Raw genomic sequence first — 25,800 nt, 5'->3', positions numbered from 1 at the left:
TTTTGTTTTACTTTCCAATCATTGGATGGATTTATATTCTCTCTTTCTATCACTATGTTCTGTGTTGATAAGAATCCATCCACACACATGATAAACCCTACATGTCACGTAGGGCTTAAGCTTCTAACCAAACACGGCCTTCCTAAAATCAAATCTCCAAAATCACAGGAAACGTTGCTTAATAATCACATTACTACAATATTTCAAGAAACAAGAGGCAACAGTGACAAGATGACAAACGCGTCGTAAATTATTATAGACTGCTTCAACAATGTGATCATAATTTTACAAGTAAAGTTGCTTAATAATCACATTGCTACAAATATTTCAAGAAACAAGAGGCAACAGTGACGAGATGACAAACACATCGTAAATTATTATACAGACTACTTCAACAATGAAGCTGCAGTCCTTAATTTCAACGATTCAGAGAGATTAAATCCTACTGTAAGCGCCAACAGAGCAAACAATAATTTATTAACTAGTAACATAATAATACATAGCAGACTACCAATTCACTGAATAATAACGAATGGAAAATACACCTATCTGCTTATACCCAAAAAAACACCTATTTGGATGGAGGCAACTACAACAACTAAGATTCGAGGCCTTCCCATTAAAATATCTTTTCACTCATCAAGAATATGCTTATGGTTGTTATACTCCAAAAGAAAAATTATGGCGGATGATCCATCATCCAAAGTAAACTTTAAAGTTTCTGTATTACTGGTCTTTTCACATGAATTCTACCCTGCAGCATCGGTTCTGCTCATCTCTGCAAGAATCCCATTGCCTGGTAGACATTATTGAGTGTAGCATCAGCTATACCTGCAGCTTTCATAGCACCTTCTGCCAAAATTCCATCCAAATAAGCTGAGTCAGAAATGATTTCCTCGTAGCGAACCTGCAAAAGCAGAAAATGCAATGATGACAGGGAATACCACAACGAATTATGGAACAATATGGTACACTTTCTGGCAAGTGAAAAAAGGCCATCTCCATAAATTGAAGAGTGGGGCGAATCAATGAATTGATGGGGCATAAAATATCAATATATCTTTGGGAGAACAAACAAAGGCGTGCACAAAAAGCAGATCAAAAAATATACACATCATAGGTATATAATCACAGATTTGAAGCATAACAACTGCCAGAAATCACTTAGAAAGCTACATTCTCCACCAATTCATTCAAATAAATGTGCAGTTGTACATAGCAAATACAATCAATTTAACAGCTTAAAAACAATCACCTCAGCAAAACTGTGATGAAGACATGGGAAAAAAGAAACCTATATACCTGAACGGATGATTCACATATAAACAAAGGTTCAACAGATATGATGGCAGTTCCAACCTAAAATCTTAGGAAAAGTCTGACAGCTAGTGCTGTTCATGAATTTTTACCAAAATGACTAAAAGTGTGGCTAAATTCTCAATCACAACTCCGAAACATAGAAACTACATAAAAAAGTAAGCATGCATAATCTCTTCAGTATCAAAGGATAAAATATGCACTTAATTCTTGATCGATTGGCATAACCAACCAGCGCATATATTAACTGTCCTGTAAACATCAACTATTGAAAAAGCATCATATTTAGATGTTGAAACCTGGATGGGTTGCAGATGATCAATCAGCGCATCAGCTAGGAGTGACTTAAATGTGCCCCAGTTCATATCTCGGCATTCTTCTGCAACTTCCTGCAATAATAAGGGTGTACCGGAGATGGTCAGTCATCTTCATACGGTATGCAAAATCCTTCACCAGTAAAAGTTGAAGTCCATGCATCTATATATAATGAAAAGCACTAAACGGATGGGCTATAAAGAAGTTAAAAAAGTAAACAAATAGAATCATTACCTCTTTCGTCTTTCCCGAAATCAGCTGATATATTGAGAGAAGATTGTTGCACTCAGGCCTTTCAGGATTATCAAATTCCATGCTGTAAGAAATAGGATTATCAAACAACAACACAGAAGAGTTTTAGTATTATGACCAGAAATAGGATTATGACTCCGACACTAAATATGGACAGAAGAAAATTAAAAAAGCAGAACATCAAAAGAGAGGAAGCTTTAAGTGATTAAAAATGGAAGATAGGTATTCACCCTGGAAATGAGTCAGTTTTGCACCTCTTTATTTTGTTTGCTATTACCTATAGAACAATTAAGCCATTTAGATTAAGTTGATGAGGGGAACAAAATGAAACTGGCAAAAGGAAAATGAAAAAACAAAATAGGAAGGTCACATAGATTCTCCATAAGAAATGCATAGACTTGAGGCAAGCTAGACGAGTTTGCGATAGTCAACTCAACACCCATAATATGCTTAACTTTGGTTATGTGAAAAGTAATAACAACTAAAAATAAAACAGGTCAAGCATACTTGCCGCATATCATATCAAAATCAAGAAGTGGATAAAATTTCTGTTTCTCACATCTTTAGGGTCAAGAAGATTGATCCGGGACTGATCAGAAGGCGCAGACTTGGACATCTATAATATTGAAACCAAAATAATGTCAATAAGCATGAGAAAAGTCTGTTCTTTGTGTTATTGATGATATTACTTCCTTAAAAACATTAAATACATTTGGTGCACGCCTACAAATCGGTGGGAACTAGCCATAAAATTCAAATTTATGGAATAACTGGAATTTTGATCATTGTTACGTATACCCTAGATTGTGTAAATAAGTTTTCCAAGGATCTTATTTCATACTCACTACTTTGAGATGCTGTGATGATAATCGTAACAATATTAGACAACAAAATTTGTAAGAGGAAGAAAGTATTCATATCCTCAAGTGCTTGGAGTGCTATAGAAACTTGATTGAGTACATAATTATTTTGGTCATCTGATACGGACAGACTCTAGGAGACATTTCAAAAGTAATACCAATTCAGGTAATAACAAGCCCATAAAATAAAAATGAAGGATGTCAGCACTGTAGAGAATAATAATTTAAACAGGAAAAGAGATATACATTATTCGCAGTGTGTAATTATAGGAGAACACAAAATATAAATAACCTTGGAAAGACCATCAGTAAGGGACATCACTCGTGCTCCAACTGGTGGTATAAGAGGCTCAGGAACCTAAAGAAGAAAAGACATTTCCATTACTTATGTTATTGATGAGCCCACGTTAAGGGTTATCAACCAAAAAAGAAAATACACCTTAAAAACTGAACCACCTCGCCTGCAAAAACATATAAAATATAAAGGTCAAGTTCTATGCAGAGGATTTCTATTTAAAAAGAAAAAGAAAAGGAAGCTCTATACAGAGAAAGTGAGGCCAGCAAATGATAAGAGTAACAGTTAAACAAATATTTTTATGTTCAAGTTGTAATATAGCTTCTCACCCAGAGAAAGTGAGGCCAGAAAATGATAAGAGTGAACAGTTAAACAAATATTTTTATGTTCAAGTTGTAATATAGCTTCTCACCCTCCCAATTTTTTCCATTTCCTTCCGCCAAATAAGTGATTAACACGCTCCGCCAGCTCACGTGTCAACTCCAAATGCTGCTTTTGATCTTCACCAACTGGGACAAAGTCAGACTACAGAAGCATCCAGGTAAACATAAGAATAACATAGAGTAATGATTAACATATCAAGGCTATCAATGCATACTTAAACAAGCACACAAAAAACCATTGCTTTAATACTACTTGATTATCACACCTCCTTGCAACTCAAGCCTTCCATGCAACAGGAAATGAACCCAAAATCTCACTCTGCACTCCATATTTACCTGATATAAAATCTCACATCCTGTTGAATAAAGCTGCAAAGTTTGAGGATTACCTGATATAAAAGAATATCAGAAGCCATCAAAACAGGGTAAGTCAACAGACCAACACCAACATTTTCATCCCCCTACAATAGCAAAACCAAAGTAAGGCAATTAACTTCAATCGTAGACAATAAGATGTAAAAAACTGTCAAACAAATAATATGGGCAATATAAAGCTATTTCTGTGAAGAAATACAACAATTAATTTGAAATATGAATGTCATTAGGAAATGTACATTAGCAGTGACAAATGATAATCTACACAGCATAGTAGAAAACTACAATACGCATAGCATGGCGTAAGTCAAACTAGAAAGTTTTCCGGTGATGTTCAAAGTTGTGTAGTCAGTAGCTTCTGAAACGTAAATAATCAATGCTAGCTTAGTGAAAATTTCATTTTAATATTCAATAATCAATAGAAGTTAATCAATTCTTTCTCCTCGGGAGAGGGTGAGACCGATAAAGGACTCTTAACACATTGACCAGAATCAAATGGACTAGTGTAAGTTTTTCTTTTAAGTATAACATGTCCTCATTGAGAACATTTTAGATTAGATACAGAACAATAATAGAGCTGTCATACAGCTAAAAACGCACCGCCTTGCGCGATTTCTCTTTAAACTGAATCATTCTATTAAGCCAACCAACAGGTGTGACAGAGCTTAAAAGCCACATCAACTCTGCATGGGCACGAACATGAGACTGCACAAAGACAGATGCCTACACATGCAAAATCATAAATAAGATATTCAGCAAAAGTACAATCTTCTAAACAACAATGCAAAGGACCAATATTTGCACTACACCTTGGAGGTGTCCACTCCACATGCCAAATAAAGAGCCGCGGTATCCCTTGTTGCCTTGGATAGTTGTTGTGCATCATAAGGCAATGTAATCTGTAAGCAAAAACTTTGAAAATCATCACCAAGATCCATTTTCCAAACAAACCCTGAGCCTCAATCTTTCTCCTTAAATTCATATATCCACAATGTTGACACAAGAACAGGACACTTTGGAGATCGAATTTGAAAGTTCAAGTTTTAACATCATGAATGCTTTAGGGAAAGAAAGAAAGGAAAAAAATAAACAGAATTTTACAGTTCACACACCCACCACACAAAAGGTAGACAATATGTGCTGTTGTATCTATTTAAATAGACGAGTATGAATCCTCTCACATGAAAGAGTATTGTTTCCAAAATAAATTATTATTCAAAGAGAACTTGTATCAATATCCACGAGTTATTTTCAGGGATACCACATAAAAGGTTAAAAACAACAAACCAAAGGATATAATAAGTGCATGATTCTGCTGTAATCTATCCCTGTGGCACTGGCACCACATGAAGAAGCAACAGAAATGGAAGAAGAAGAAAGTTAAAAGAACTGGAAAGCCATACCGCATGGAGGTCCACAATGAAAAAGAAAGTATCGTATGTATTCTGCAACAACAGAAGCCACATTGCGAATTAGCATTACCATGTAAATACACAATATGCAAGTCTATTTTCCAAATCAAACAATTTGGTACTACCTGCAACAGAATCCAGTTTCTTATGGCTCCAAGATAATTCCCTAGGTGAATAGAACCCGTCGGCTGGACTCCAGACACTATCCTCTTTCTATAAATGGAAAACTCAATGAGATTGACCATAAATCTAATCTAATTACTATTCACATATGTTTGTGTGACAGACCCTTGTGCAAGCCAAAAGGAAAAAAAAAAAAAAAAACACTTAAAATTACAAGAATGTCTAAATTAGAGAGCCATAAAACTGTAACAACAGCCTTCCGAGCTAGAACACTCAACCTAGCCACTATCAATCACAATGCAGCCAAGTAATCGATGGAACATATACGACTAAGAATCTAGTAACGGTAAGGATTACTTTACAGAGCTCGGAGAAGTCTCTGGACCAGCGGATTGCAAGAGCGAAGCGCTACAGCAGCACCGAAAACCAGAGCCATTACGCGCGCTTAGAAGCCGATGTTGAGGAATTGAACTAGGTCTTTTCCAGCGCCTGATTTGAAATCCACCATAGCACCTGCTTCGGAAAATTAAAAAATAATTAAAAAAACGCACAAATGTGAAGCTTGTACTTGAAATTGAAGCCAGTGAGAGAGCATTAGAGAGAGCGAGTACAGTGAGGTTGCCAAGCGTGGAGAAGAGTTGGAGATGGTGAGGAAGTGAGAGAAGACCAAGCGACCCATGGCCTTGCCTTTTCGCGGCTTGGAGATTTTATCCTCCAAGCTCTTATATATGCCACAGCGAAGTGCTACAGAGCCTGATGACGACGGGTGAGGAAACCAAATTTGAGATATTAACGGGTGCGTGCTGCAAGTAAAAGCAGAAAATTTTCATGAGCGGTAATTCGGTAAAGATTTGCCAGTTACTTGCCTCCAAATAAAAGGGAGGCAATTAAACCAAGGGCTAACTACAAAAGACACCATGCTAGTTTGGTGTGGTTCTCAATATGGACTCCAGAGTATTAATTTTATCAATTTACACCCTTACGTTTGCAATATCGTTCAATTTTATCATTCTGGTAAGTTGACCGTGTAATCAATCGTTAAATGCTGACGTGTCTATTGTGAGGACCCACCTACTAACTAAACAAATTTATTTAAAATAATAAAATAACATTCTAACAAAAAAAAACTTTTTAAAAATCAACTTAAAAAATCCCAGCCTCTCTTGATCCATATCGTCATTCACACCATCGTCTTTTTCTAATTCCTTCATCTTTTCTATCTTCCACCACGAACAAGATCTCCGACCGACAGACCCAGCATCACTGCCTGCTGTCGAAAACCAGCGCAGACTACAAATCTGGAAAATTTCCTCTCGCTACCATTGTTAAGCTTTTTTTTCTTTTTTCTTTTTAATTTTTTTTCTTTTTTAAAAAAAACCAACCCAACAACTCCTCCCTCATCATTCTTCTTCCACTTCCTTTTCTTCCACTACCCCCACCTCCAGAACAGATTCGCCATGCCCGCGCTCACAATCGCGCCTTCGACTCAAGGACGGACCCATTATAGCCCAGGTGTCTTGATTTGTTTTAGCCTATAGTAATACTCCTAGCCCACCTAAGCGAGCCCTACACACCCTCTTGCTCAGTCCCTTAGCTAATGCACAGAGGGAAAAAAAAAATATGAAGAAAGGGCCAATCATCCCTGCTACATGCCAATCAACCATGCCCTTCAATGCTTAATTAAAGCAAACCAAATTTATCTTCAATTATTAATCTTCTTTGATTGTCTTAATTTTTTGATGTTGAAATTTGGGGACTTTTTAGAATTTATGAAGTATCAATTAGGGATTTATAATTTTTTATTTAAAAGAATTCTATGTAATTTTTTTTTTCTACTTGCCCAAAACATTTGATTGTACAGGTTTTGTAATTAAAAATGAACAAATGAAAGTAGGTCAGCCCTTTATATTATAGTCCCCTAAAATTCCAATATATTTTTAATTATAATCATTCATGTTTTACGCCATAAAACTTTAATCCTAAAAATTTCTTCATTTTTGGAAACAAAAAAATAGCTTATACATTTGTAATTGTTTAATTAGTATGAGTTTATTTCTTTTGTTGGTTAGTGTGAGTTTTTGTTTTGGTTAGGTTTTGTGTTTTTAAAAAATTGGAAATCAGTCCCATTGATTATGTTCCTCCCTTCAAAGCTTGTATGTAAGCTAAATCTAGACCACCCTGATTTGAAATTCTGGATCGTCCTGCTTCGACTGTGGATCCCAAAGAATAAGAGTCACAACGTTCAAGACCCATATGATGTCAAAGACCCAAAAAACCCAGAAATAATGAAAATGCTAGTGGCGAAAATGCAGATGGAGGAAGCGAAATTGAACAAAGGGATTTAAGCCCCAAAAGTGCCCTTGCAGATCTGCCCAGAAATAAAAAATGGAGGAAGAGAAATTGAACAAAGGGATCTTAAGCCCCAAAAGGGCCCTTGTAGATATGCCTAGAAATAAAAAATGCAATGGCTCAATTTAGCTGTGTCCTTCAAACCTCCAAATATCTGCACTGCAATTTCGGAAAAATTAAGTGGTGGTGCATGTGGTTTCAACAGCTTATGTAAACATGAGAATGAAAGACAAATTGTTTGCCAGTGGCCACAGAATTACACATCCATTGATACAAATGATGAGTGGAAAGCATGCAAGCAAAACTTCGTTCCCCAAAATTGCGATGAAACCTCACCAGAAACACACCATTTCGGGTTTCAAAAGGGGCTGGGATTTTAAAGTTGATTTTTTCAAATTTTTTTTAAGAATGTTATTTTATTATTTTAAATAAATTTTTTATGTTAGTAGGTGGGTCCCACAGTAGACACGTCAACATTTAACGATTGACTACAAGGTCAACTTAACGGAATGGTGAAATTTGACGATGTTGCAAACGTAAGAGTGTAAATTGATAAAATTGATATCTTGGAGTCCATATTGAGAACCACCCCAAACTAGCGGAGTGTCTTTTGTCGTTAGCCCTTAAACCAATTTAACATCTCAAAATGTCACACGCAAATGAAAAAGTGTAACATTATGAATGAGATTGATTTGACTTGCGTCTCATTTTAAAATATTTAAATAAATTTAAAAGTGAACGGTATTCAAAAATAATTAATATAAGTCTATAAAATTTTAGATGTATTCAATTTAAAATCCATTCAAATTTGGAGGTATTCAATCATAATTTTAAAAAATTAGGCGTATTAAAAATCATTGACTTTAAAAGAAAATACAATAAATGGTAGATTTAGATTGATTTTAGACTTCATTATAAGCCATAACAAATCTTTGTTTTCCCTATAGATTTTGATAAAATATATTTTTTATTCTCAAGATATAATTTCACCACATCTACTACCACCATCTTGTCATGGCTATTGCCACCACCACCCCTACCACTCCTCCTCCACCAAAATAACTGCCACTACCACTGCCACCATCCCCATAACCACCACTACTTGACATGATTATTACTGCCACTCTCTTTGTCATCATTGATGCCTACCACCACCAACATAAAACATGATAGCCTATCACTATTTCGAATTTATAAAAGTTCGTAAAATCTATCAAACTCTATGATAAGATTCTAACAAATTTCTTCAAAATCCTTATGAAATTCAATTAAAGCATATGTGGAGTTCATGAAAATCAATCAAATCCATAGATTCCTAACTACTTTAAAATTCATTGAAATCTTAATTGAATACATATCTTCCTTCATAAGCAATTAAACAATTGTTCTACATTCTTACAAATACCAAATGGAAATTCATTTGTAAATTGAATAAATAATTTAGTCCTTTTGTATTAAATAAGTTGATATCAATGTATTTTTGGTGAAACATAACAGTAAGTTGCGATAATTAACAAGAAAGTGTCATGTGTCAAAATATTAATATAATTACCATAGGCGATTTAATTTTCAAATAGATAAAACCTTGGTTGAGTAAGTTAGACGTAAAAGACAAAAAATAAAGTAATTTATAACTTTTACGGGGAAAGAGAAATTTCAAGGTTAAAAACAAATTAATTAATTTTTTTTCACCCAATTCGGTGTGTGACAGATCCGCACCGCCATGACAAAGACACTAAACACCTGGTCAGTGAAGAAGCTAAACTAGAATTCGTAAGAGCGGGAGAAAAGGAAAATTGGTGGCGGAAGTGTTCACGGTGGCGGGTAAGCAACCACCTGAAATTTCTCTGTTTCTTCCAAACCAAACCCAAAGGAAACAAAGCCAATACGCACAGTGAAGATAGAAATGGAAGATGATCGCATTCTAGCGAGAGAGAGGCAACAGATGGAGGAGATTCGAGAGCTCGATCTCGAGGAACTGCAGGTCGAAGAGGTCGATGACCTCCACGACTCATCCGGCGACGAACGCGACCTCACGTAATTCTCGTTTTCCTCTTCTCCTCCAACTTTATCACCATTTCAATTCATTTACTGTTAATTTGGGGCCTAGGGTTGTTGAATTTTCCACGGGGAATAACACACTCAAATTGACATTTTATGTTTTTTAAAGCTATTTTTATCACTGCTGTTATTTGATTGTGTCATTTGCTATTGACTTTTGTATGGAAATTTCAACTGAAGTGGTCGTGGCTCGTCTGATGAATATACCTTCAACAACTGTTTGGCTTCATTGCATACATATCTTGGTGGTAGGAAATTTTGGTCTTTTACTGGCTTTTTTATAAAGAAAAAATTATATTTGTTTGTGTCCAACTGTACACAGTACATTTAAAGAATTGATGTTTAGTTGTATCTTACTTGCAACAGAGGTTGAAGACACTCATCATAGGGTGGCTTTTCTAGATGGGGGGGCCATCTTGAATCTCCCTATTTTCTATCTTGAAGGTACTAATCTATATGGTTTTACATTTGATCATTGATGTTATTTTCAGCTCCAGTCTCTCACCTTGGTAGCGAATACATTTAGCATTTTAGTGTTAGCCACAGGTCAGAGTAGTCTGGTGCAAACTGTAAAGTCATACCCATCTTGGTGGACGAGAAATAAAAAAACGAATGTTTTATTAATCTGAAAGTATTCTGGATTAACAGGAAGTGGAGATGGTGTCTCTGAGCAATTGCATTCGGTTCTTTTAGATATTCAAAATGATCTAGCGTTTTTTGAATGCTCTCTGTCAGTAAAATCGTTTCAGAGATATGTCAAAATATTCCATGCAAGCAGCATTTCACTATTGCCATCTTTCTTAATATCATTGTGTCTAAGTTTTTAGCTGCTTTAATAGCATTACCTCACAATTAATGAAATCAACTAACTGGTGCCCCTACACGCTTTAGTCCTAATGATAATGACCAAGATGAATGGCTTAGGAGTAAAAAGAAACAAAGTTAAATCTATTGTCAATCTTGTTTTCAGATTGCCTTCTTTCTCATCCTCATATTCTCGTATGTTTTCATTCATTTATTATTTAATATCTTCAGAGAACTTAGATTTTGATTCGTGGTATATGCAGGAGTTGTCCTGTTCCCAGAGGCGACCCTTCCCCTACGAGTAATTCAACCCAATTTTGTAGTTGCTGTTGAGAGAGCGCTAACCCAAGTTGATGCTCCTTATACTATTGGTGTGGTAGGTGAACTCCTGGTGACAGCCAAGGACTTGTTTTTACTATGAATTGGATTTCTTTAGGTAGTATTTCGTTGTAACTTTTTCCTGAAATTTTGTGTAGATTCGGGTTTACAGAGATCCTGATAATGGAAGAATAAGGTTTTCCAATATTGGGACAACTGCAGAGGTATATTTAATTTGTCATACTGCTCATATGTAGAAACTATTATGTTTTAATCTATGCTATTTCATTTATAAGCACAAGATTTACTACTATTTATATTTTTCTTTTACAGATTCGGCAATATCGACGATTAGAGGATGGCTCACTGAATGTGGTAACTCGTGGCCAACAGAGATTTCATCTAAGACGCCGTTGGATTGATGTGGAAGGAGCGGTTAGAATAATTTTGTGTTTGAGACACATTGATCAATTGCTGCACTCTTTTATTTTTTTTGGTCATCTATGTAGTAGCTTATTTGGTGTAAAATTTTCATCTGTCAGCCATGTGGGGAAGTCCAAATCATCCAGGAAGATATACCAGTGAGGGCCCCACGGGATGCATTTGGAGCTGTCGCACCATTTAGTAAACCTGGAGGCCATCATTTCGCACGTATACTGCCTTCACACAATTCTCATGCAAAGTCAAATGAATCTATGGACGTGGACAATGATTCTGAGGCAAATTCAGATGAAAGCTTTGAGAGTGCACTTTCATTGACTGAAAGGGAAATTCACCAATCTGTGGTTGATTCCTATTATGGATCTGATACAATGGATGAATCAACAACTACAAGCAGTGATGATGAGAAGTCACAATCCCAACTTCAAGGATCACAATCAAAAGACTCTGATTCCACAGATTCATTACATTCATGCCCTGAGAATAATAATGTTGATTTGGGGAGCAGTTCCAAGTCGGACATGCAATCCTGCAAACAGAAAGAGCCAGATAGATGTTGGAGAAATACTGGCTTAAAACAGTTTCGTAGAGCTCCAAGGGCATTCTGGCCCTATTGGGTATATCGCATGTATGACTCCTATTGTCTTGCTGAAAGAGCTGCAGGTACGTTTACTTTGCTTTGGATTCACATACAACATCCTGCCCAATCATTTATAAAGAGTGGTGATTTCCCCACTCCAATTTTATCCACTTACACTCTATTTTATAACTAAACAAGGAGTGTAAGTGGATAAAATTGGAGTGGGGAAATCATTACCCTTTATAAATTGAGTGAAAAAGGAATTTTATGGTACAGTTTTTGGAGTGTGAGTTTCCTGTATGTGTTATCCTGGTCAAGTGGGTTGTGTCATCTGTCAACTTTGTTATATGATTCTTTTTTGATGTATTGCAGATATGTGGAAACAGATAGTGGGGGCACCAAGCATGGATAGTCTTGTGAAGAAACCCGATCTTTTGTCATTTTATATTGCTAGTAAAATTCCTGTATCTGAATCTACAAGGCAGGAGCTTTTGGAGATTGACGGCATTTCATATAGGCTGCGTCGAGAAATTGAGCTGCTTCAGAGTGTTGATCTTATCCAGTGTAAAACTTGTCAGGTAATGTTCTTGCTTCGGAACTGTGTGTGCATGCATGCATAAATACATATCATTTGCCTATATGTAGTTCTATTAACTTGGATGTGCGTGCGCACACATGTTGTACAATGCAGACTGTCATCGCAAAGCGGAGTGATATGCTGGTAATGTCAAGTGAAGGTCCTCTTGGTGCCTATGTGAACCCAAATGGTTATGTACATGAGATAATGACTCTCTACAAAGCAAATGGCTTGGCACTTATAGGGCGAGCCGCGAGTGAATACAGCTGGTTTCCTGGGTATGCGCTTGTGCCTTAATATTCTTCTGATTCTCTGACCAAGAACATCAATTTATTCTGGGGTTGAATAATATTCTTTGTATAGTCTACTGGCTAGAGAATCATATATTGGGATTCAGAGTTATGTAATTCACAAAATTTGAGAGTCAGTAAAATTAAAACAAATAAAAAGAATAAAAAGTATGTCACAATTATACGGAATGACTTATCAAGTATGAATAATAATATGGTGTCTAGCTGCAATGATAGTGAATTTTAGGCAATTGTTTGATTATAGTATTCACGCCCTTTTGAAGTCCCTGGGACTTCAGACTGTCAATCTATGCTGTATAGTGAGTGACTTAGGTTTCCGTAAAGCTTCATTATTTGCTCTGATTTGATTGTGATCTTAGAATTTTAGTATTATGGAGTTTGCTAAGTCGCCAGTTTTCCCACTCTTGCAGGTATGCATGGACAATAACAAACTGTGCCACCTGTGAAACCCATATGGGTTGGCTCTTTACAGCCACAAACAAGAACTTGAAGCCAAGATTGTTTTGGGGGGTTCGGAGTTCCCAAGTTTCTGATGACCTGCACTAATAATAATATCTCAAATTTGTAGTTCCTGCCCTGAATTTTCCTGTAGCCCTGTAATGAGTTTGATTTGTATATAGCTACTTGTGCCTATCTGCAATTTTATACAATTTTTGTCAATCTACTTTGAAGATGAACCGTATATGGTATACCTAGGAGTAACCAATAATTCAGGTATTCAAATATCGCAAATGTAGTTCTCGTGATCGTGCAGAATCTTTGCTGGGTTGAGAACCCTTGTCAATTTGTCCATGTAAAGTACATTGTCCAAGAATGGATCAAGTCATCACATCGTAAGAGGCATGTTTGTAAAGCTTCTTCGATATTGAAACTTATTCATTTGATGTTGAATTTGAAAGAAAAAAGTAGTTTTTTTCCTTTTCTGCAGTCTTTTTCTTTTTCTTTTGGCAGAAAACGAAAAGTACAATCTTACTAAATTGGAAGAAAAATAAAAGAAAAAATAACAAAGTCCAATGAAATCAATTATTTTGATCAGAGAAATTGCAACTACAGAAACACTGGAAATTGATAGCTTCTGTAGACTGGGGATGTATATGTAGCTTGGAAATTCAACGGTAGCTTCTGTAGAGTGGGCTGTACATGCAGCTCTCTGCATACTTAACCAGATCTTTCGGCTGAGGCAGATTAGAAGCCAGACCTAAAAAGAAAATTGAAAAATCCTAGGATTTAGTAATTGTGTTTATTAGGCAACGCTCGTATGAACATGACCTATCAGAAAGAAACTTACCAAGTTCATAAACCTTGGCAGCGACTTTAGCAGCAATGTTGGCTGATATCTTTCTGATGTTGGTAAATGGTGGGTAAATCAATCCTTTGTCATAGTTTTCCTGGGTAACTTGGGCAGCCAAAGCTTCAGCTGTTGCACAAGGTTAGAGATGGAAGAGGTTATATAATGAGGGTAAGTAGATTATCAATGGTAAAGTATAGCTTATTTTTTAGTACTTACAGGCTGCCAAAAGCATGTCGTCATGTACACGAATGGCACCCGCCATGATCAATCCCAAACCGAAACCAGGAAATATGTAGGCATTGTTGGCCTGAATGACATGGTTAGCAGAAAGTAAGGTCCTTTCGTCCTTCATAAATTTCAATGAAGAGAGTGAACAAGGAGATAAAAAAAATTCCTTGAGTTGGAAGGTACAAACCTGGCCAGGCACTAAGAGTTTCTTCTCATATTCAACTGGGTCAAATGGGCTTCCACTAGCAAAGATTGCTCGACCCTTCGGATAAAAAAAAAGGATATCATGATCAAACAGAGCTCTGCTAGTTCATCTAGCCACAAAACTGCCCAAAGGAAAACTAAAGGGCAAAAAGAAGAAAGAAAAAATGAAAAAAAGGATTAATTACCTTGGTCCATGCGTAAGCTTCCTCAGCTGTACACTCAGATTGTGATGTTGGGTTGGAAAGAGCAAGAATGAGAGGTTTCTGCATGCCAATCACCAGATCAATGTCACTTAAACTAATCATCATATATGAATATAATGGAGGAGGGAGGAGGAGAGAAAATCAACCTCATTTAAGGATGCCATGGTCTCAACAACCTCCCTTGTGAATGTCTTTCCCACACCAGATGTTCCTATTAACACTGTCGGCTTGATTGCCTGATGAATAGGGGCATTTTGTAAGATCACAGGGGGAAATTATTTTCTGTTTTTATGGATATTCTGGCATTAAAACATTATTTCGCACCTTCACGGCGTCTACAAGTTCCTTGATGGGTTCATGGTCATGAGCCCAAGGCTTCTTAAAATGTTGAAGTGATCCTATGCGAGATTTAACAATCAGTCCCTGCAATGAATATGATACCATGGTTATATCCAAAAAGAAAAAGAAAAGAAACAGGAAAAGAGAAAGCTATGAGAATGTAGATACTGAGTAAATGCATATATATTCTGAATGAGGAAGTACCTTAGAATCCACAAGCCAAACTTTCTTGCGGGTTTCTTCCAGTGGAGCGTTGGTCTGCAAAAAAATTAACACATTGTTAATAAAAAATACTTAGCTGAAGAAAGTGTTTTGGGGAAGAGGGGATGTAAGAAAGTTAATACCTTTTTTGATATCTCAAGAGCTATAAGCTCTGCTATTCCAGTTCCAGCCTTGAGTAGCAAAGCAGCAAAAGTGTTAAACAATATCCAAAAACCAGAGCATTTATGAATACAGTAAGTTTGAATGCTACTATCTGAGCCTCACCTCTCCAGCGCCCAGAAATAAGAAAGTATGATCAGCTAATTGTCCCCCAAGTAATTTCAAGGAAGATATGAGCCCTGCTAAGACCACAGATGCTGTTCCCTGAACCAAATTGAAAGAAACTAGTTTGAAAATGTTCCTGGAAGAAAGATTGCTAACTGTCAAAAGAGTTATGTTACCTGTATGTCATCATTAAAGACAAGGTGAGTTTTGCTGTACTTGGACAGCAGTTCAAATGCATTGTGGTTTGCAAAATCTTCAAACTAAAAATTAAGCAAGAAATAAACAGCAAAGATTAGTGGGTTATTCAGATAATGAAAAAACCAGGTGGACAGAACTCAGAAGTTCCACAAACTAGATAACATGAAAGATTAGAAACACTTCTACCTGAACTAGGACTTTCTCCCCATAGTTCTGCTTAACAGCAGTCATGAATTCCTCTAGAAGCTCTGCATATTCCTAAATCACAAAGGTAAAAGAAACCACTTCAATTTTACATAATTTCATACTACATATTGTCAAAAGAATTAGCAACTAAAAAAAGAAGATAAAGGTGAAAAGATAAAACATTAAACCTGTCCAGTTGCTCTCTTTTGCTTAATCCCTATGTAAAACTCATCATTCAGCAACTTCTCGTTGTTTGTGCCAACATCTATGGTTATAGGCAAGCACTGCAAACAATAAATGCAATCTGTAAACTTTCTGGATGTATAGGAATAGTTTCTCTTGCTCATGTTTTTAAACTCAGCTAACTTATCCAGGTCAAATATGGTTCATAACACTTTTTGAGACACTTGCATGAAGAAGTCATCAACTGCTCAGCATAAACAGAAATAAAACCGCAGGCCAGCCAAGTTCGGGCCAACTTGACCTATGAAAATTAATGCAAATGTTTGTCAAGGAAAGGGGGCAGCAGTTATGGAAATGCTTACTGCTGAAGGAGGAACTCCTCCCAGTGCTGTATACAAAGAAAGCTTCCCAACGGGAATTCCCATGCCCTGGAAAATTTGGAACATTTATGTCAACCAAATTGAAAATAAATTCAACTAGAGACAAAGGCAAAATATACATGGTTCAAAGCAACAGTTTCAACATAGAACAGAACCTAACACACATACCTGGCAGCCAAGATCCCCGAGCCCCAAAATACGCTCACCGTCAGTCACAACAATAACTTGAATGCCCCTCTCCGGCCAATTCTTTAGTACTTCAAGGATCTTTCCCCTGAAAAATTTCATCATTCAATATATGCTTTGACAGCTATGCAACTAATTATGAGAGTTGAAGTTCAAAACGTTATCAGATGGCCGTACTTCTCTCTCAAACTGATGTAAAGACCCTGAGGATGCCTGAAAATGCTCCCATATTTTTGGCAAGCCTCACCAACTGTTGGGGTGTACACAACAGGAAGCAGTTCCTCAACATTATCAATCAAAAGCTTATAAAACAGCCCTTCATTTCTCTCCTGTACAATACAACAAGAAAGCCACAAGAAAAAGATGAAAAATTAATAACCCTCTATAATGTAATTTGTATTGATCTGAAGTTTCAATTGTTTCAACTGGTACAAGCAATCAATTACCTGAAGATCCATCATGGCAATGTACCTATGCAATGGAACTTCATACTGGCGAAGATTCTGTATCAACTTCTTTTCCTGATCACCAAAATTATTACAGAAAGTTTAGCAGAAAATAAACACTGAAAAGGAATCATTCAACAGTTTAATTGGGTAAACATTAGGATGAAAATGAAGTTTGAAGAAATGTCATTTTGTAACCTGAAGCTCCTGAGTCAGGATGGCTGGAGGCAGAAGGCCGCGCAAGTAATGAGCGTCTCTCTCCTTCTCTGTGAAGGCAAGTCCTTTGTTGTAGCGTGGATCGCGCAGCAAAGTATATCCACTGTAACACATTTGGATTGCAGATGATGCACAAAAGAATTAAAATTCTGCATATTCAAGTTTCTGGGCAATTGATTCATTAACTAGAAACACGGTTTCAAGGGCATGAAATGAAGAGAGAAAAACATTTAAAGGCCAAGTGAAATCTAAGAACAAGCTGGGGAAAAAGAAGTCAGCCCTACAAATTTAAATTCCGGTACAATTTTCTGAAGAGAAAAAACAACTCTGCTCATACCTAACACATCCATTGTCTCTGTGATCTCTATAAATCTGAGAAGAATAATTTTGGATAATTTTCTCATTGGAATCTAAAACAAAGTTTTGTCAGAGAAACCAAGGTCTACCATTTGATCTATAGCCCAAACCTGCAAACTAAATTGAGCCTTAAAACACGAATTTCCAGACACTTATCTAAAAAGGAGCAAAACTTTTATAAATTTTTTTAAAAAATAAATAAAAAAAACATGTAGAGACAACTATGATCAGTTCCAGACAAAATGCAAAAACACAATTTTTTTTAATAAAAAAAAACCATTTATAACTATGCCATAACGGTTAGAAAAGAGCTGTCTGTGTCACCTTGCAACGGAGGCAGTCCATGGTGTGAGGACCTGATCCTCCGTGGCACAATCCTCACCATACACGTCCTCAACACCTCCACCAAACCCAGCCTTGCTTTCAGTATCAGCCACTGAGTGCCCACCGTTCCTTATCTCCTTCAATAAGCTCCCCATCAAGGCTCCAACCTTTTGCTCTCTTACTAGTCTCTTCTGCAAAAAACACAAGGCTTACAGAGCAACAATGTAGAGCTGCAATGGCAGAAGCAGAAAACCAAAGCACCAACACAGGCAATTTGGCAAAGCAGCAGACTTGTTTTGCAGAGACCAAAAACCAAACCCCACCTTTTATAGCAAACTCAAGAGTAAGATTTGGGTTTATTGCCTACCTTTTTGGATTCACCATTACAATGGACTGAAAAACTAGGTAGGTTTCAAACTTTCAATGTCAAAGAGAAGAACCCACGTGTACAAAAAATTTCAACTAATAAAAAAATGCCAACTTTTATTGAAAGGGCATGTCAGCCTTGCAATAACATGGCATAGTTTTATTATACGCGTACCAGGAAATTGTGCCTGCTCAGCGACATCATATTGGAGGTCTGCAAATATTATGTCCCCTCCACGACAGAGTTTGTAGAGAGGGAAAAATCAATTAAATTAGCATCATTATTTATTGAGCTCACATATTGGATCAACTATTAATTCGGTGGAAAATAGTATTGACTTGCACACCAAAAGTCTTAAGTTTGAATCACGCGGTATCATAATTGTGTGTGTGTGAAAAATCATTCTATCATCTAATTTAAACTAACATTTATATTCAATATTCGGACAAATATATTGAAATTACTTTTTGTTCCTTGTGCATGATTTTCCCAATTCATGATATGCATCTTCTATGTTGGTTATGGTCATCAATGTGCTGCGACAGAAAAAGATAAATTATTTAGTGAAATCGCAGCCACTAAATTAAAAAAGCTGTATCTTGGCTGCCATTAAACCAAACCCTTTTCTTTGGTCGCTGTCCTGTTATTATCTATAATTTGTTGTTTTATATATAAACTCAACAACCCTACCGCAGTTGTTTATTGTTCAAATGTTATGTTCGTCTAAAGCATGGCCTTAAATTTGCCGACCTAACCACTTAGCTGTAAGAGATTGAAATGCCATGAAATAAAAAAACCACTCTCCTCCTTGTTGCTTAAAAGCTCAAATATTACTGCACATATGCTATAATGTCATGATTTCTTTGTTTGATTATTTTGCCAAAAATTGACTTGACCCCCCCACCCTCCCCCCCCATCACTATAACATAAAAGCTTGCCAACCTACCCTACCTCTCTACCATCCATTATGCTCATCACTTTCTATTCATAATTTCGCAGCGTTTTCCATTCTGTGTGCCTGTAGTTTAGCCTTTGCTTTCTATGCAATTAATTTCTCCTTTTTGTATTTCCTTCAAAACCCATGATTTTGTTTTTTCATCAACGGGAAAGAGGAGATTCGAACTCATGAACTCTTTTAATATCGAAAAAAGAAAAACTTTTACTTTCTAGTCTACTCTCTTCTTTTAAAGTAAGAGATTTATTCAACAAATGGAAATATATCAAAGAAAAATGGCACGTACGCCACGAAAGAAATTTTTGAGACATAGAAATTGACTGGCTTAGTCGTATAAAGAAAAAGCAAGAATACTTTTGCAGCGTTCTTTGTGGGTAAGAATGAGAAATGAATTTCTCGCATTCATATGCGCAAGTTGTCATTCTATTGTGAGCTAATACGCGTTTGAACTTTGTAATCGTATAATTTGTGTAATTTTCACTTAGACCAGTCAAAAAAATTCCTTTCCCTTTTCTTTGGACATTATTTTTAATCAAAATTTGACGAATACTAGTAACACATAAATAGTATATGGAATCACCCGCAAACAACTAATAAAATTTAAAATGAGCGGACCCAAATTCATTTCGAAAGTTTGTCAGTAATCATTAAAATTTAAATAAATAAATATATTTTTTTAAATCCTTTTTGTTTTCACATGCAACTACTCGAACATCATCTCGGCTTATAAGAAAAGGGTGTCTTGTGATTATGTGCTACAAAATTGTTCTCCAATACACTTAAAAAATCTAGAAGAGAAGGCATCGCACCTAACACAGATCGCATGGTTCTATGAATATGAAGGGTAGGCAACATATTCAAACAGTTCATACTTGCTTTCTTTCATGGTTGATGGCTGCGTGATTTTCTTTGGTCTGTTAATAAAATAGTTGTTGGCACATCCGGAACTACCCCAGCAAATTTATCAATTCTTGGCCGATCAATTCGTCCTAATTACCATGCTGGTTGGAGACTTGGACTATGCAGCCATCTCTGAAACAAGTAATACGACATGTAGTTTATTATTAAAATCGCGACCAATATATTCACTCACACATAGTATCAAATTATTAATAATTATTATTATGTTACATGTGCGCACTATTATTGATAATAAATATAATATATGTATCTGTATCATGTATGTGAGTTTAGTGTATATATATAATATATAATTATCAACATTGTACAACGGCGTATGCCTAATGGTTGCATATTATTTTTCTATGAAAAATCTTAGACTAGAATGGGACCAGAAAGTATCAAATCCCTAAATTTGTTGTGGTTATGTTATGCTGACCTAATGAGATATATCTAATGGAAAAAAAAAAATCTTTAATTGATTCTTTGTTGTTTGCACGTTAAAGCATTAATATATTATATACATGCATGTAAAACAAATGAAACAATTATTATGAGAAACTTGTACATCCAAGTTGGTGGGATTTTGATAATTCTCCAAATAAAATATGAGACAATCAAAAAATTTGACCCCAACAAACAAGTAGGTTTTGAATGCTGATATATATTATATATATATTTTCCTATACTCGTGTTTCATAATTTAGTGCCCTTTGTTTATGGGAAATGAGGCTTGGGAATGAGAATTCAATTGATTTCCCATGTTTGGTAAGTCCATACATGGGAGGTTTCCTGGCACATGAGAAAGTAGGGAAAATGAATCCCTCCTCTTAACTTGAGTTTTGTTTTCCCTTTATTTGATTTAATATGGGTATAATTGAAAAATTATACAAAATTTATTTTCCATTCCTACTCAAAACAAACATGAGAAAGAAAACAAAGTGAAATCTCCTGTTACTTTCCCGACATTACCAAACGTGGGGAATGAATCTTCTATTCACCATTCCTTGGGAAATGACATAGGAAATGATTTCCCCTCAAATCTATTCCGTGAACCAAATGGGGCATAAGTGCTGCCACTCCGGCCTTGCATTCATCCTTCATGCTTAGATAACTACTAATGATTGTACTTGGGTTAGGTTTCATGTCCTCCATTTTTTGAATGTTGATTATAAATAAAGTCCTCTCATACCATTGAGATTTCTTTATAATAATAAAAAAAGGCGATCCAATCATCAAATTTGCATAGACGTTGAAAAAGAAGAAGAAAGACTAACGATATTGTTGCACGTTAGTTGAAAATTGGAGTTTTATTTAAAAAATGATATATGTTTTTTTGATATAAATGATAATCTACTCTAAACAGAAATATCAGTCAAAAGCCGCCGGTTTCCGGTATTTGCAGTTTAAATGCACAGCACTACATATTTGCCAAAGAGGGTTAATATTGGTAAGATATAAATTGCAACAATGTTTCATAATATATATAATTGTTATTCCAATTTATAACAACAGTTCGCTGTAGCCCAATAAATTGGATTGAGTTTATCATATGGATTCGAATCCCGGCAGCGGAAAAGCTTTTATTTTTATTTTAAATAATTTTCCTTATCTTTTTTGTTTGCCTAATAGTTTTCATTTATATAGCTTTTTATTCCCATTAATAGCATCCAATCCGTTGTAGTCCAATAAATTGGATTGAGTTTATCATTTGGGTTCGAATCCTGGCAGTGGAAAACCTCTTTTAATTTTTTGATAATTTTCTTTAAAAAAAATAAAATTATATGTCTAATAATGTTCATTTATATTATTATATTTCCCATCAATAGCATCCAATCTGCTGTAGCCCAATAAAATGGTTTGAGTTTATCATCCAGGTTCGACTCCCGGCAGCGGAAAAACTTTTTTATTTTCAATAATTTAATTTTTATCTGTTAATTATATGCCTAATGATACAACTTACAACAGACCATACATTAAGCTAAACAATGCTAATTAATTAGCAAAACACAGCAAGTAAAGTATGGTACTCCAATATCTGAATTTCAAGTACAAACTGCCTCTTCCACCCCAGCTCATATTTTTTCACCAAATCATCCAAACCCCACCCCACTCCACAGGATCAGGTTCCCATAAATGGACAGGGAGCCTGAACACTCTTCTGGGCTGGGCTGGGCTTTGAGTTGTCACCATATCAATTCAGCCTGTCTTGACTTTCCAATGTGAGAAAGCGAAGTCCATAAAAAGGCAGACACAGCAGACATTCCATTCCATGTCAAACTTGAAAGTACAGAACAGTGAGCTCTGTTTGAAGACAAAAAAAATCAAAAAAAGAAATCAGAACAAAAAGGTACTTGGTGTACGAAGTTCTAGGGTTTTCCATTAGAAAGGGAGAGTGGGAAATGAATCAAATATACAAAGTTTAAAGTTAGGGTTTCAGAGAGAGAGAGAGAGAGAGAGAGAGAATGGAGCGTCTTCGTCCAAGACACAGAGAGGTTCACATTGGCTTTACAAAGGCCGAGGTAATGAATAAATTTCTCTTCATTCTCCACCTTTTTCTATTAAATTCATTTATTTTTCCTTTATCATTATCTGGGAATTGCTTGTTTATTGAAAATTACTTATCATCCTGCTTCTGCGGTCTTCTTTTGAAAATATAGACTGTCTAATGTGATTTACGTTGTCTGATTTCCATGTCTTGAAGATTGCCATTATTAATAAGTCAGTAGAAAACTCGCATGCTCACTCAATACAGTGGAATTCAATCATTAATTGGAGATTATCTGTTGAAATTAATTGCGCTTTGCTTTTATTTGGTTTTTTCCACCAACATTATGAACAGACTCAGAAAATGGAGAGATTGCTAAGGGAATTAGGAGAACAAGTGCTGGAGCGACAATTTTGTCAAAATATTGCAAAATGTTTTAAGTGAGTTTCATTTCATGGTTACTGATTCTTCTTTCGGAGACATTTTTGTCCCTACTCTAAGTCTTGCTTTGGCTTGTTATGCTTATGCAGTCGCTCCGCAGGTCGTGCTGGGAAACCGATTGTGAAATGGACCGAGGTTGCACATTTCATTCGCTCTCTCTTCCTTTACTTTTATTGCAGTATATCTGTATAATACCATGATATTGTTGTTGCTATTGTTACCATAAGGTGTCCTTGATTAATCATTTTTAGAGCCCTACTCTGTTGCAATTGTCTTAGGTGCAAAGTTGGTTGCAGAATAGAGCGCAAGAGTTGCCAAACGTGTCCAAAAATATCTCTGAGCAACAGGGAATTCGCCCTTCGAATAAGGCACTTGGAAGTTCTGAAATACCTAAAGGTGCTTCTCATAACTTCTTGTTGCTTTTATGTCTAGGCTGTAGTACTATGCAAGCTTGTAAGGCTTTTGCAAACTGGTTAAATCTGATTTTTGTATGGTGAGCTCATTTATTATAGCCAAAATAGAGAAATAGTGAACCACAAACCAACCGAGCTAGTTGAAGTTTTGAACTGTATTATATAAATTTGTCATTCTATTACCAGCCAGCCACTGAATGTCATATCTAATAAGTTATTTCAAGTTTGAACTGTTTCTGTTTCACATAATATTATTCACATATCATTTTATTCCAATTTTACTATTGTGCATTTGAAAGCAGAAGAAAAGACCGGAAACATATCAGAGTTGGAATTTGAGGCAAGGTCATCAAAAGATGGGGCATGGTTAGTATACAAACAAGGGTGACTTTGTCATTGGATTTCTTGGTGGTCCTTTATGTTCAGTTCATCAGTTTCTTGTTATTACTACTATAAGCTCTAACTTGTTGGCTATTAGCGTATTTTATGGTACACCTCTTAACAAGGTTTTCATCACTACAAGGAAGACCTTGTGTTTAATTGGGTGGGAAAGCTAGGCTTATATTAAATCATAAAAAAGATTGATATGAGGCATTTGATGCAGGATTTAAGGAATGAATGATCATGCACACTTTAATTAACCTGACAACAGTAGAAGTTTAATGCCTCAAGGTCTTTTTAACCACCTCAACTTTAAAACAAGAGGTGGGGCAAAATATAGAAGGTAGAATGAAGATTTAAGTACAGTTTCAGTGCATGAGTATTTCCTAAATCTTTGCTATTCAACTTGTTAGTGACCATGAAAGACTTCCTAAAATTTGTGCCTTTTTGAATTGTATGTTCTGATTGCCTAGTGCAAACATAGCTACCCTGATAGTAATTGTAACGGAAAGATAATATTTTCTCAACACTCTAGTTTGAATGTGATGTTTTGCCAATTAGATGCTCTCTGTTGAGTCTGAATCTCTTATATCACTTTGCAGGTATGATGTCGAGTTGTTCCTTGCTCACAGGTCTATTAGTTCGGGGGAAACTGTAAGTATTTAAATCGTAACCTATTGCCTATTGATGATTATACTGCTGACTGCTTCCAATTTACAGTGGGCTGAACTCTGAGTCCATATAAATCTAACTGGAGACCAGACTATAGATTTAGAAAACAGTGTACAAAAGTCAGTCCTAATCATACATAAATTCATTAAATGGATTTTGTCATTTATTAAAGGAAGTTCGTGTCAGATTTGTTGGATTTGGAGCCGAAGAAGATGAGTGGGTCAATGTAAAAAGAGCAGTGCGAGAACGCTCTGTACCACTGGAGCATTCAGAATGTCAAAATTTGAAGGTTGGAGACCTTGTCCTCTGCTTCCAGGTAATTCCCGAAGTTGTAGTCTGTTTTGGTGTACTATAACCAACAGCAGTTTCAAGTTGGTAGTGTTCACGTTTTGGTGGTTTGGTAATAATTAGGAGAGGAGAGATCAAGCAATCTACTATGATGCTCATATTATTGAAATCCAAAGGAAAATGCACGATATAAGGGGATGCAGGTGTCTTTTCTCAATTCGATATAATCATGACAACATCGAGGCAAGTATTGTTCTTTTTTTCGATTCTGTCTAAAGGTATGTAACGGCTGATGTTATGATACTTAATTTCCTCCAGGAAAGAGTTCGATTGAGAAGATTGTGTCGAAGGCCAACACATTAGAGGTTCCATGCACTGTCGTAATGGTTTTTCACTAAAGCCAGCTCAGTTTTGTCAAATTTTTGTCCTCGAGCTGTGTGAGGGCATGAACTGGCACGAGTAGATGTCAATCTTTGCAAGGGAACTAATTAGTGTTGAGTATTGGCGAGTTGATGTGCGTTAGTCTTATGTGGTTGTGAGTTTGATGGATCACTCCAACCCTTTAATGAGAATTGTGATTTTTGTCGGTGTAGTTCTGGCCTTCTAGGGTTGTTCTACCGTACTTTGGATGTATGGATACAGGCAGGTATAGAAAATGGATTCAAACCATGACTCGTTTTCGGTGGTCTGGCGGGGAAAAATGGGCAATGGGTACAAACACAAGGTGCCTGCCTACTTTCCATAAGCATTGTAGAAACTTACATAATTCTAATGCGTTTCGCTTTCTTGGCTATACAATTTCCCAATGTGTGCCGTACCAAGCCCATTCCTTCCTCCCGTTCTCTATTGAAGCTATTAAATATATAGCCAGGAATCATCGAATCCAGAGCAGAGC

General features: G+C 36.1%; 4 protein-coding genes across 7 annotated transcripts; 2 read left to right on the top strand and 2 right to left on the bottom strand.

Moving 5' to 3' along the window:
- Positions 1-460: 460 nt before the first annotated feature.
- OVA4 (Nucleotidylyl transferase superfamily protein) lies at positions 461-6,118 on the bottom strand. 3 transcript variants are annotated; one of them, XM_089045065.1, is made up of 15 exons: positions 5,944-6,118; positions 5,690-5,845; positions 5,335-5,422; positions 5,201-5,242; positions 4,607-4,696; positions 4,398-4,520; positions 3,812-3,883; positions 3,452-3,564; positions 3,184-3,205; positions 3,037-3,102; positions 2,444-2,500; positions 2,115-2,161; positions 1,867-1,948; positions 1,617-1,706; positions 461-907 (listed from the first exon to the last, which is right to left on the bottom strand). In XM_089045065.1, exons 1-15 carry the CDS (start codon positions 6,009-6,011, stop codon positions 773-775), a joined length of 1,251 nt encoding a protein of 416 aa, XP_088901191.1. In that variant the 5' UTR covers positions 6,012-6,118; the 3' UTR covers positions 461-772. The 3 variants fall into 3 exon arrangements, with proteins under 3 accessions (XP_088901191.1, XP_088901193.1, XP_088901192.1); XM_089045067.1 differs by having other exon boundaries at positions 5,695-5,845; positions 5,944-6,098; XM_089045066.1 differs by lacking the exon at positions 4,398-4,520 and having other exon boundaries at positions 5,944-6,099.
- Positions 6,119-9,339: 3,221 nt separating this feature from the next.
- Positions 9,340-13,694, top strand: LOC103320248 (ATP-dependent protease La (LON) domain protein). Its single transcript, XM_008221894.2, has 10 exons — positions 9,340-9,718; positions 9,923-9,990; positions 10,109-10,186; positions 10,810-10,922; positions 11,023-11,088; positions 11,198-11,299; positions 11,407-11,968; positions 12,258-12,463; positions 12,577-12,740; positions 13,184-13,694. Exons 1-10 carry the CDS (start codon positions 9,588-9,590, stop codon positions 13,317-13,319), a joined length of 1,626 nt encoding a protein of 541 aa, XP_008220116.2. The 5' UTR covers positions 9,340-9,587; the 3' UTR covers positions 13,320-13,694.
- LOC103320247 (NADP-dependent malic enzyme) lies at positions 13,619-18,672 on the bottom strand. 2 transcript variants are annotated; one of them, XM_008221892.3, is made up of 20 exons: positions 18,542-18,672; positions 18,001-18,191; positions 17,302-17,422; positions 17,104-17,178; positions 16,835-16,986; positions 16,640-16,745; positions 16,454-16,519; positions 16,097-16,192; positions 15,909-15,980; positions 15,701-15,784; positions 15,525-15,623; positions 15,383-15,430; positions 15,243-15,296; positions 15,024-15,122; positions 14,846-14,935; positions 14,682-14,759; positions 14,480-14,554; positions 14,281-14,371; positions 14,062-14,190; positions 13,619-13,971 (listed from the first exon to the last, which is right to left on the bottom strand). In XM_008221892.3, the coding sequence occupies exons 1-20, from the start codon at positions 18,569-18,571 to the stop codon at positions 13,883-13,885; spliced, it is 1,845 nt and encodes a 614-aa protein (XP_008220114.2). In that variant the 5' UTR covers positions 18,572-18,672; the 3' UTR covers positions 13,619-13,882. The 2 variants fall into 2 exon arrangements, with proteins under 2 accessions (XP_008220114.2, XP_008220115.2); XM_008221893.3 differs by having other exon boundaries at positions 18,368-18,584.
- Positions 18,673-22,333: 3,661 nt separating this feature from the next.
- On the top strand, positions 22,334-25,703 carry LOC103320245 (protein SAWADEE HOMEODOMAIN HOMOLOG 1-like). The gene is made up of 9 exons (XM_008221891.3): positions 22,334-22,744; positions 23,065-23,150; positions 23,241-23,286; positions 23,430-23,547; positions 23,867-23,930; positions 24,548-24,599; positions 24,790-24,933; positions 25,029-25,148; positions 25,224-25,703. The coding sequence occupies exons 1-9, from the start codon at positions 22,688-22,690 to the stop codon at positions 25,266-25,268; spliced, it is 732 nt and encodes a 243-aa protein (XP_008220113.2). The 5' UTR covers positions 22,334-22,687; the 3' UTR covers positions 25,269-25,703.
- Positions 25,704-25,800: the final 97 nt, after the last annotated feature.

The sequence above is a fragment of the Prunus mume genome, linkage group LG2, assembly GCF_029339155.1.
Source record: "Prunus mume cultivar Tortuosa linkage group LG2, ASM2933915v1, whole genome shotgun sequence".
Classification (NCBI taxonomy): Eukaryota; Viridiplantae; Streptophyta; class Magnoliopsida; order Rosales; family Rosaceae; genus Prunus; species Prunus mume.
The sequence above is the reverse complement of the archived record's forward strand: the minus strand, read 5'-3'. Positions and strand labels throughout refer to the sequence as shown.

Coding starts and splice junctions, on each gene's coding strand:
- OVA4 (XM_089045065.1), bottom strand. CDS start 6,011: ATGGGTCGCTTGGTCTTCTCTCACTTCCTCACCATCTCCAACTCTTCT. Junction 5,423..5,689: donor ACTTCTCCGAGCTCTGTAAA/GTAATCCTTACC, acceptor TTCCATTTATAG/AAAGAGGATAGTGTCTGGAG. Junction 3,884..4,397: donor AAGAGAAATCGCGCAAGGCG/GTGCGTTTTTAG, acceptor TTGCTATTGTAG/GGGGATGAAAATGTTGGTGT.
- LOC103320248 (XM_008221894.2), top strand. CDS start 9,588: ATGGAAGATGATCGCATTCTAGCGAGAGAGAGGCAACAGATGGAGGAG. Junction 11,969..12,257: donor TCTTGCTGAAAGAGCTGCAG/GTACGTTTACTT, acceptor GATGTATTGCAG/ATATGTGGAAACAGATAGTG. Junction 12,464..12,576: donor TCCAGTGTAAAACTTGTCAG/GTAATGTTCTTG, acceptor TGTACAATGCAG/ACTGTCATCGCAAAGCGGAG.
- LOC103320247 (XM_008221892.3), bottom strand. CDS start 18,571: ATGATGTCGCTGAGCAGGCACAATTTCCTG. Junction 15,297..15,382: donor CTCTTGAGATATCAAAAAAG/GTATTAACTTTC, acceptor ATTTTTTTGCAG/ACCAACGCTCCACTGGAAGA. Junction 14,760..14,845: donor CCATGGCATCCTTAAATGAG/GTTGATTTTCTC, acceptor ATTGGCATGCAG/AAACCTCTCATTCTTGCTCT.
- LOC103320245 (XM_008221891.3), top strand. CDS start 22,688: ATGGAGCGTCTTCGTCCAAGACACAGAGAGGTTCACATTGGCTTTACA. Junction 23,548..23,866: donor AAGTTCTGAAATACCTAAAG/GTGCTTCTCATA, acceptor ATTTGAAAGCAG/AAGAAAAGACCGGAAACATA. Junction 23,931..24,547: donor TCATCAAAAGATGGGGCATG/GTTAGTATACAA, acceptor ATCACTTTGCAG/GTATGATGTCGAGTTGTTCC.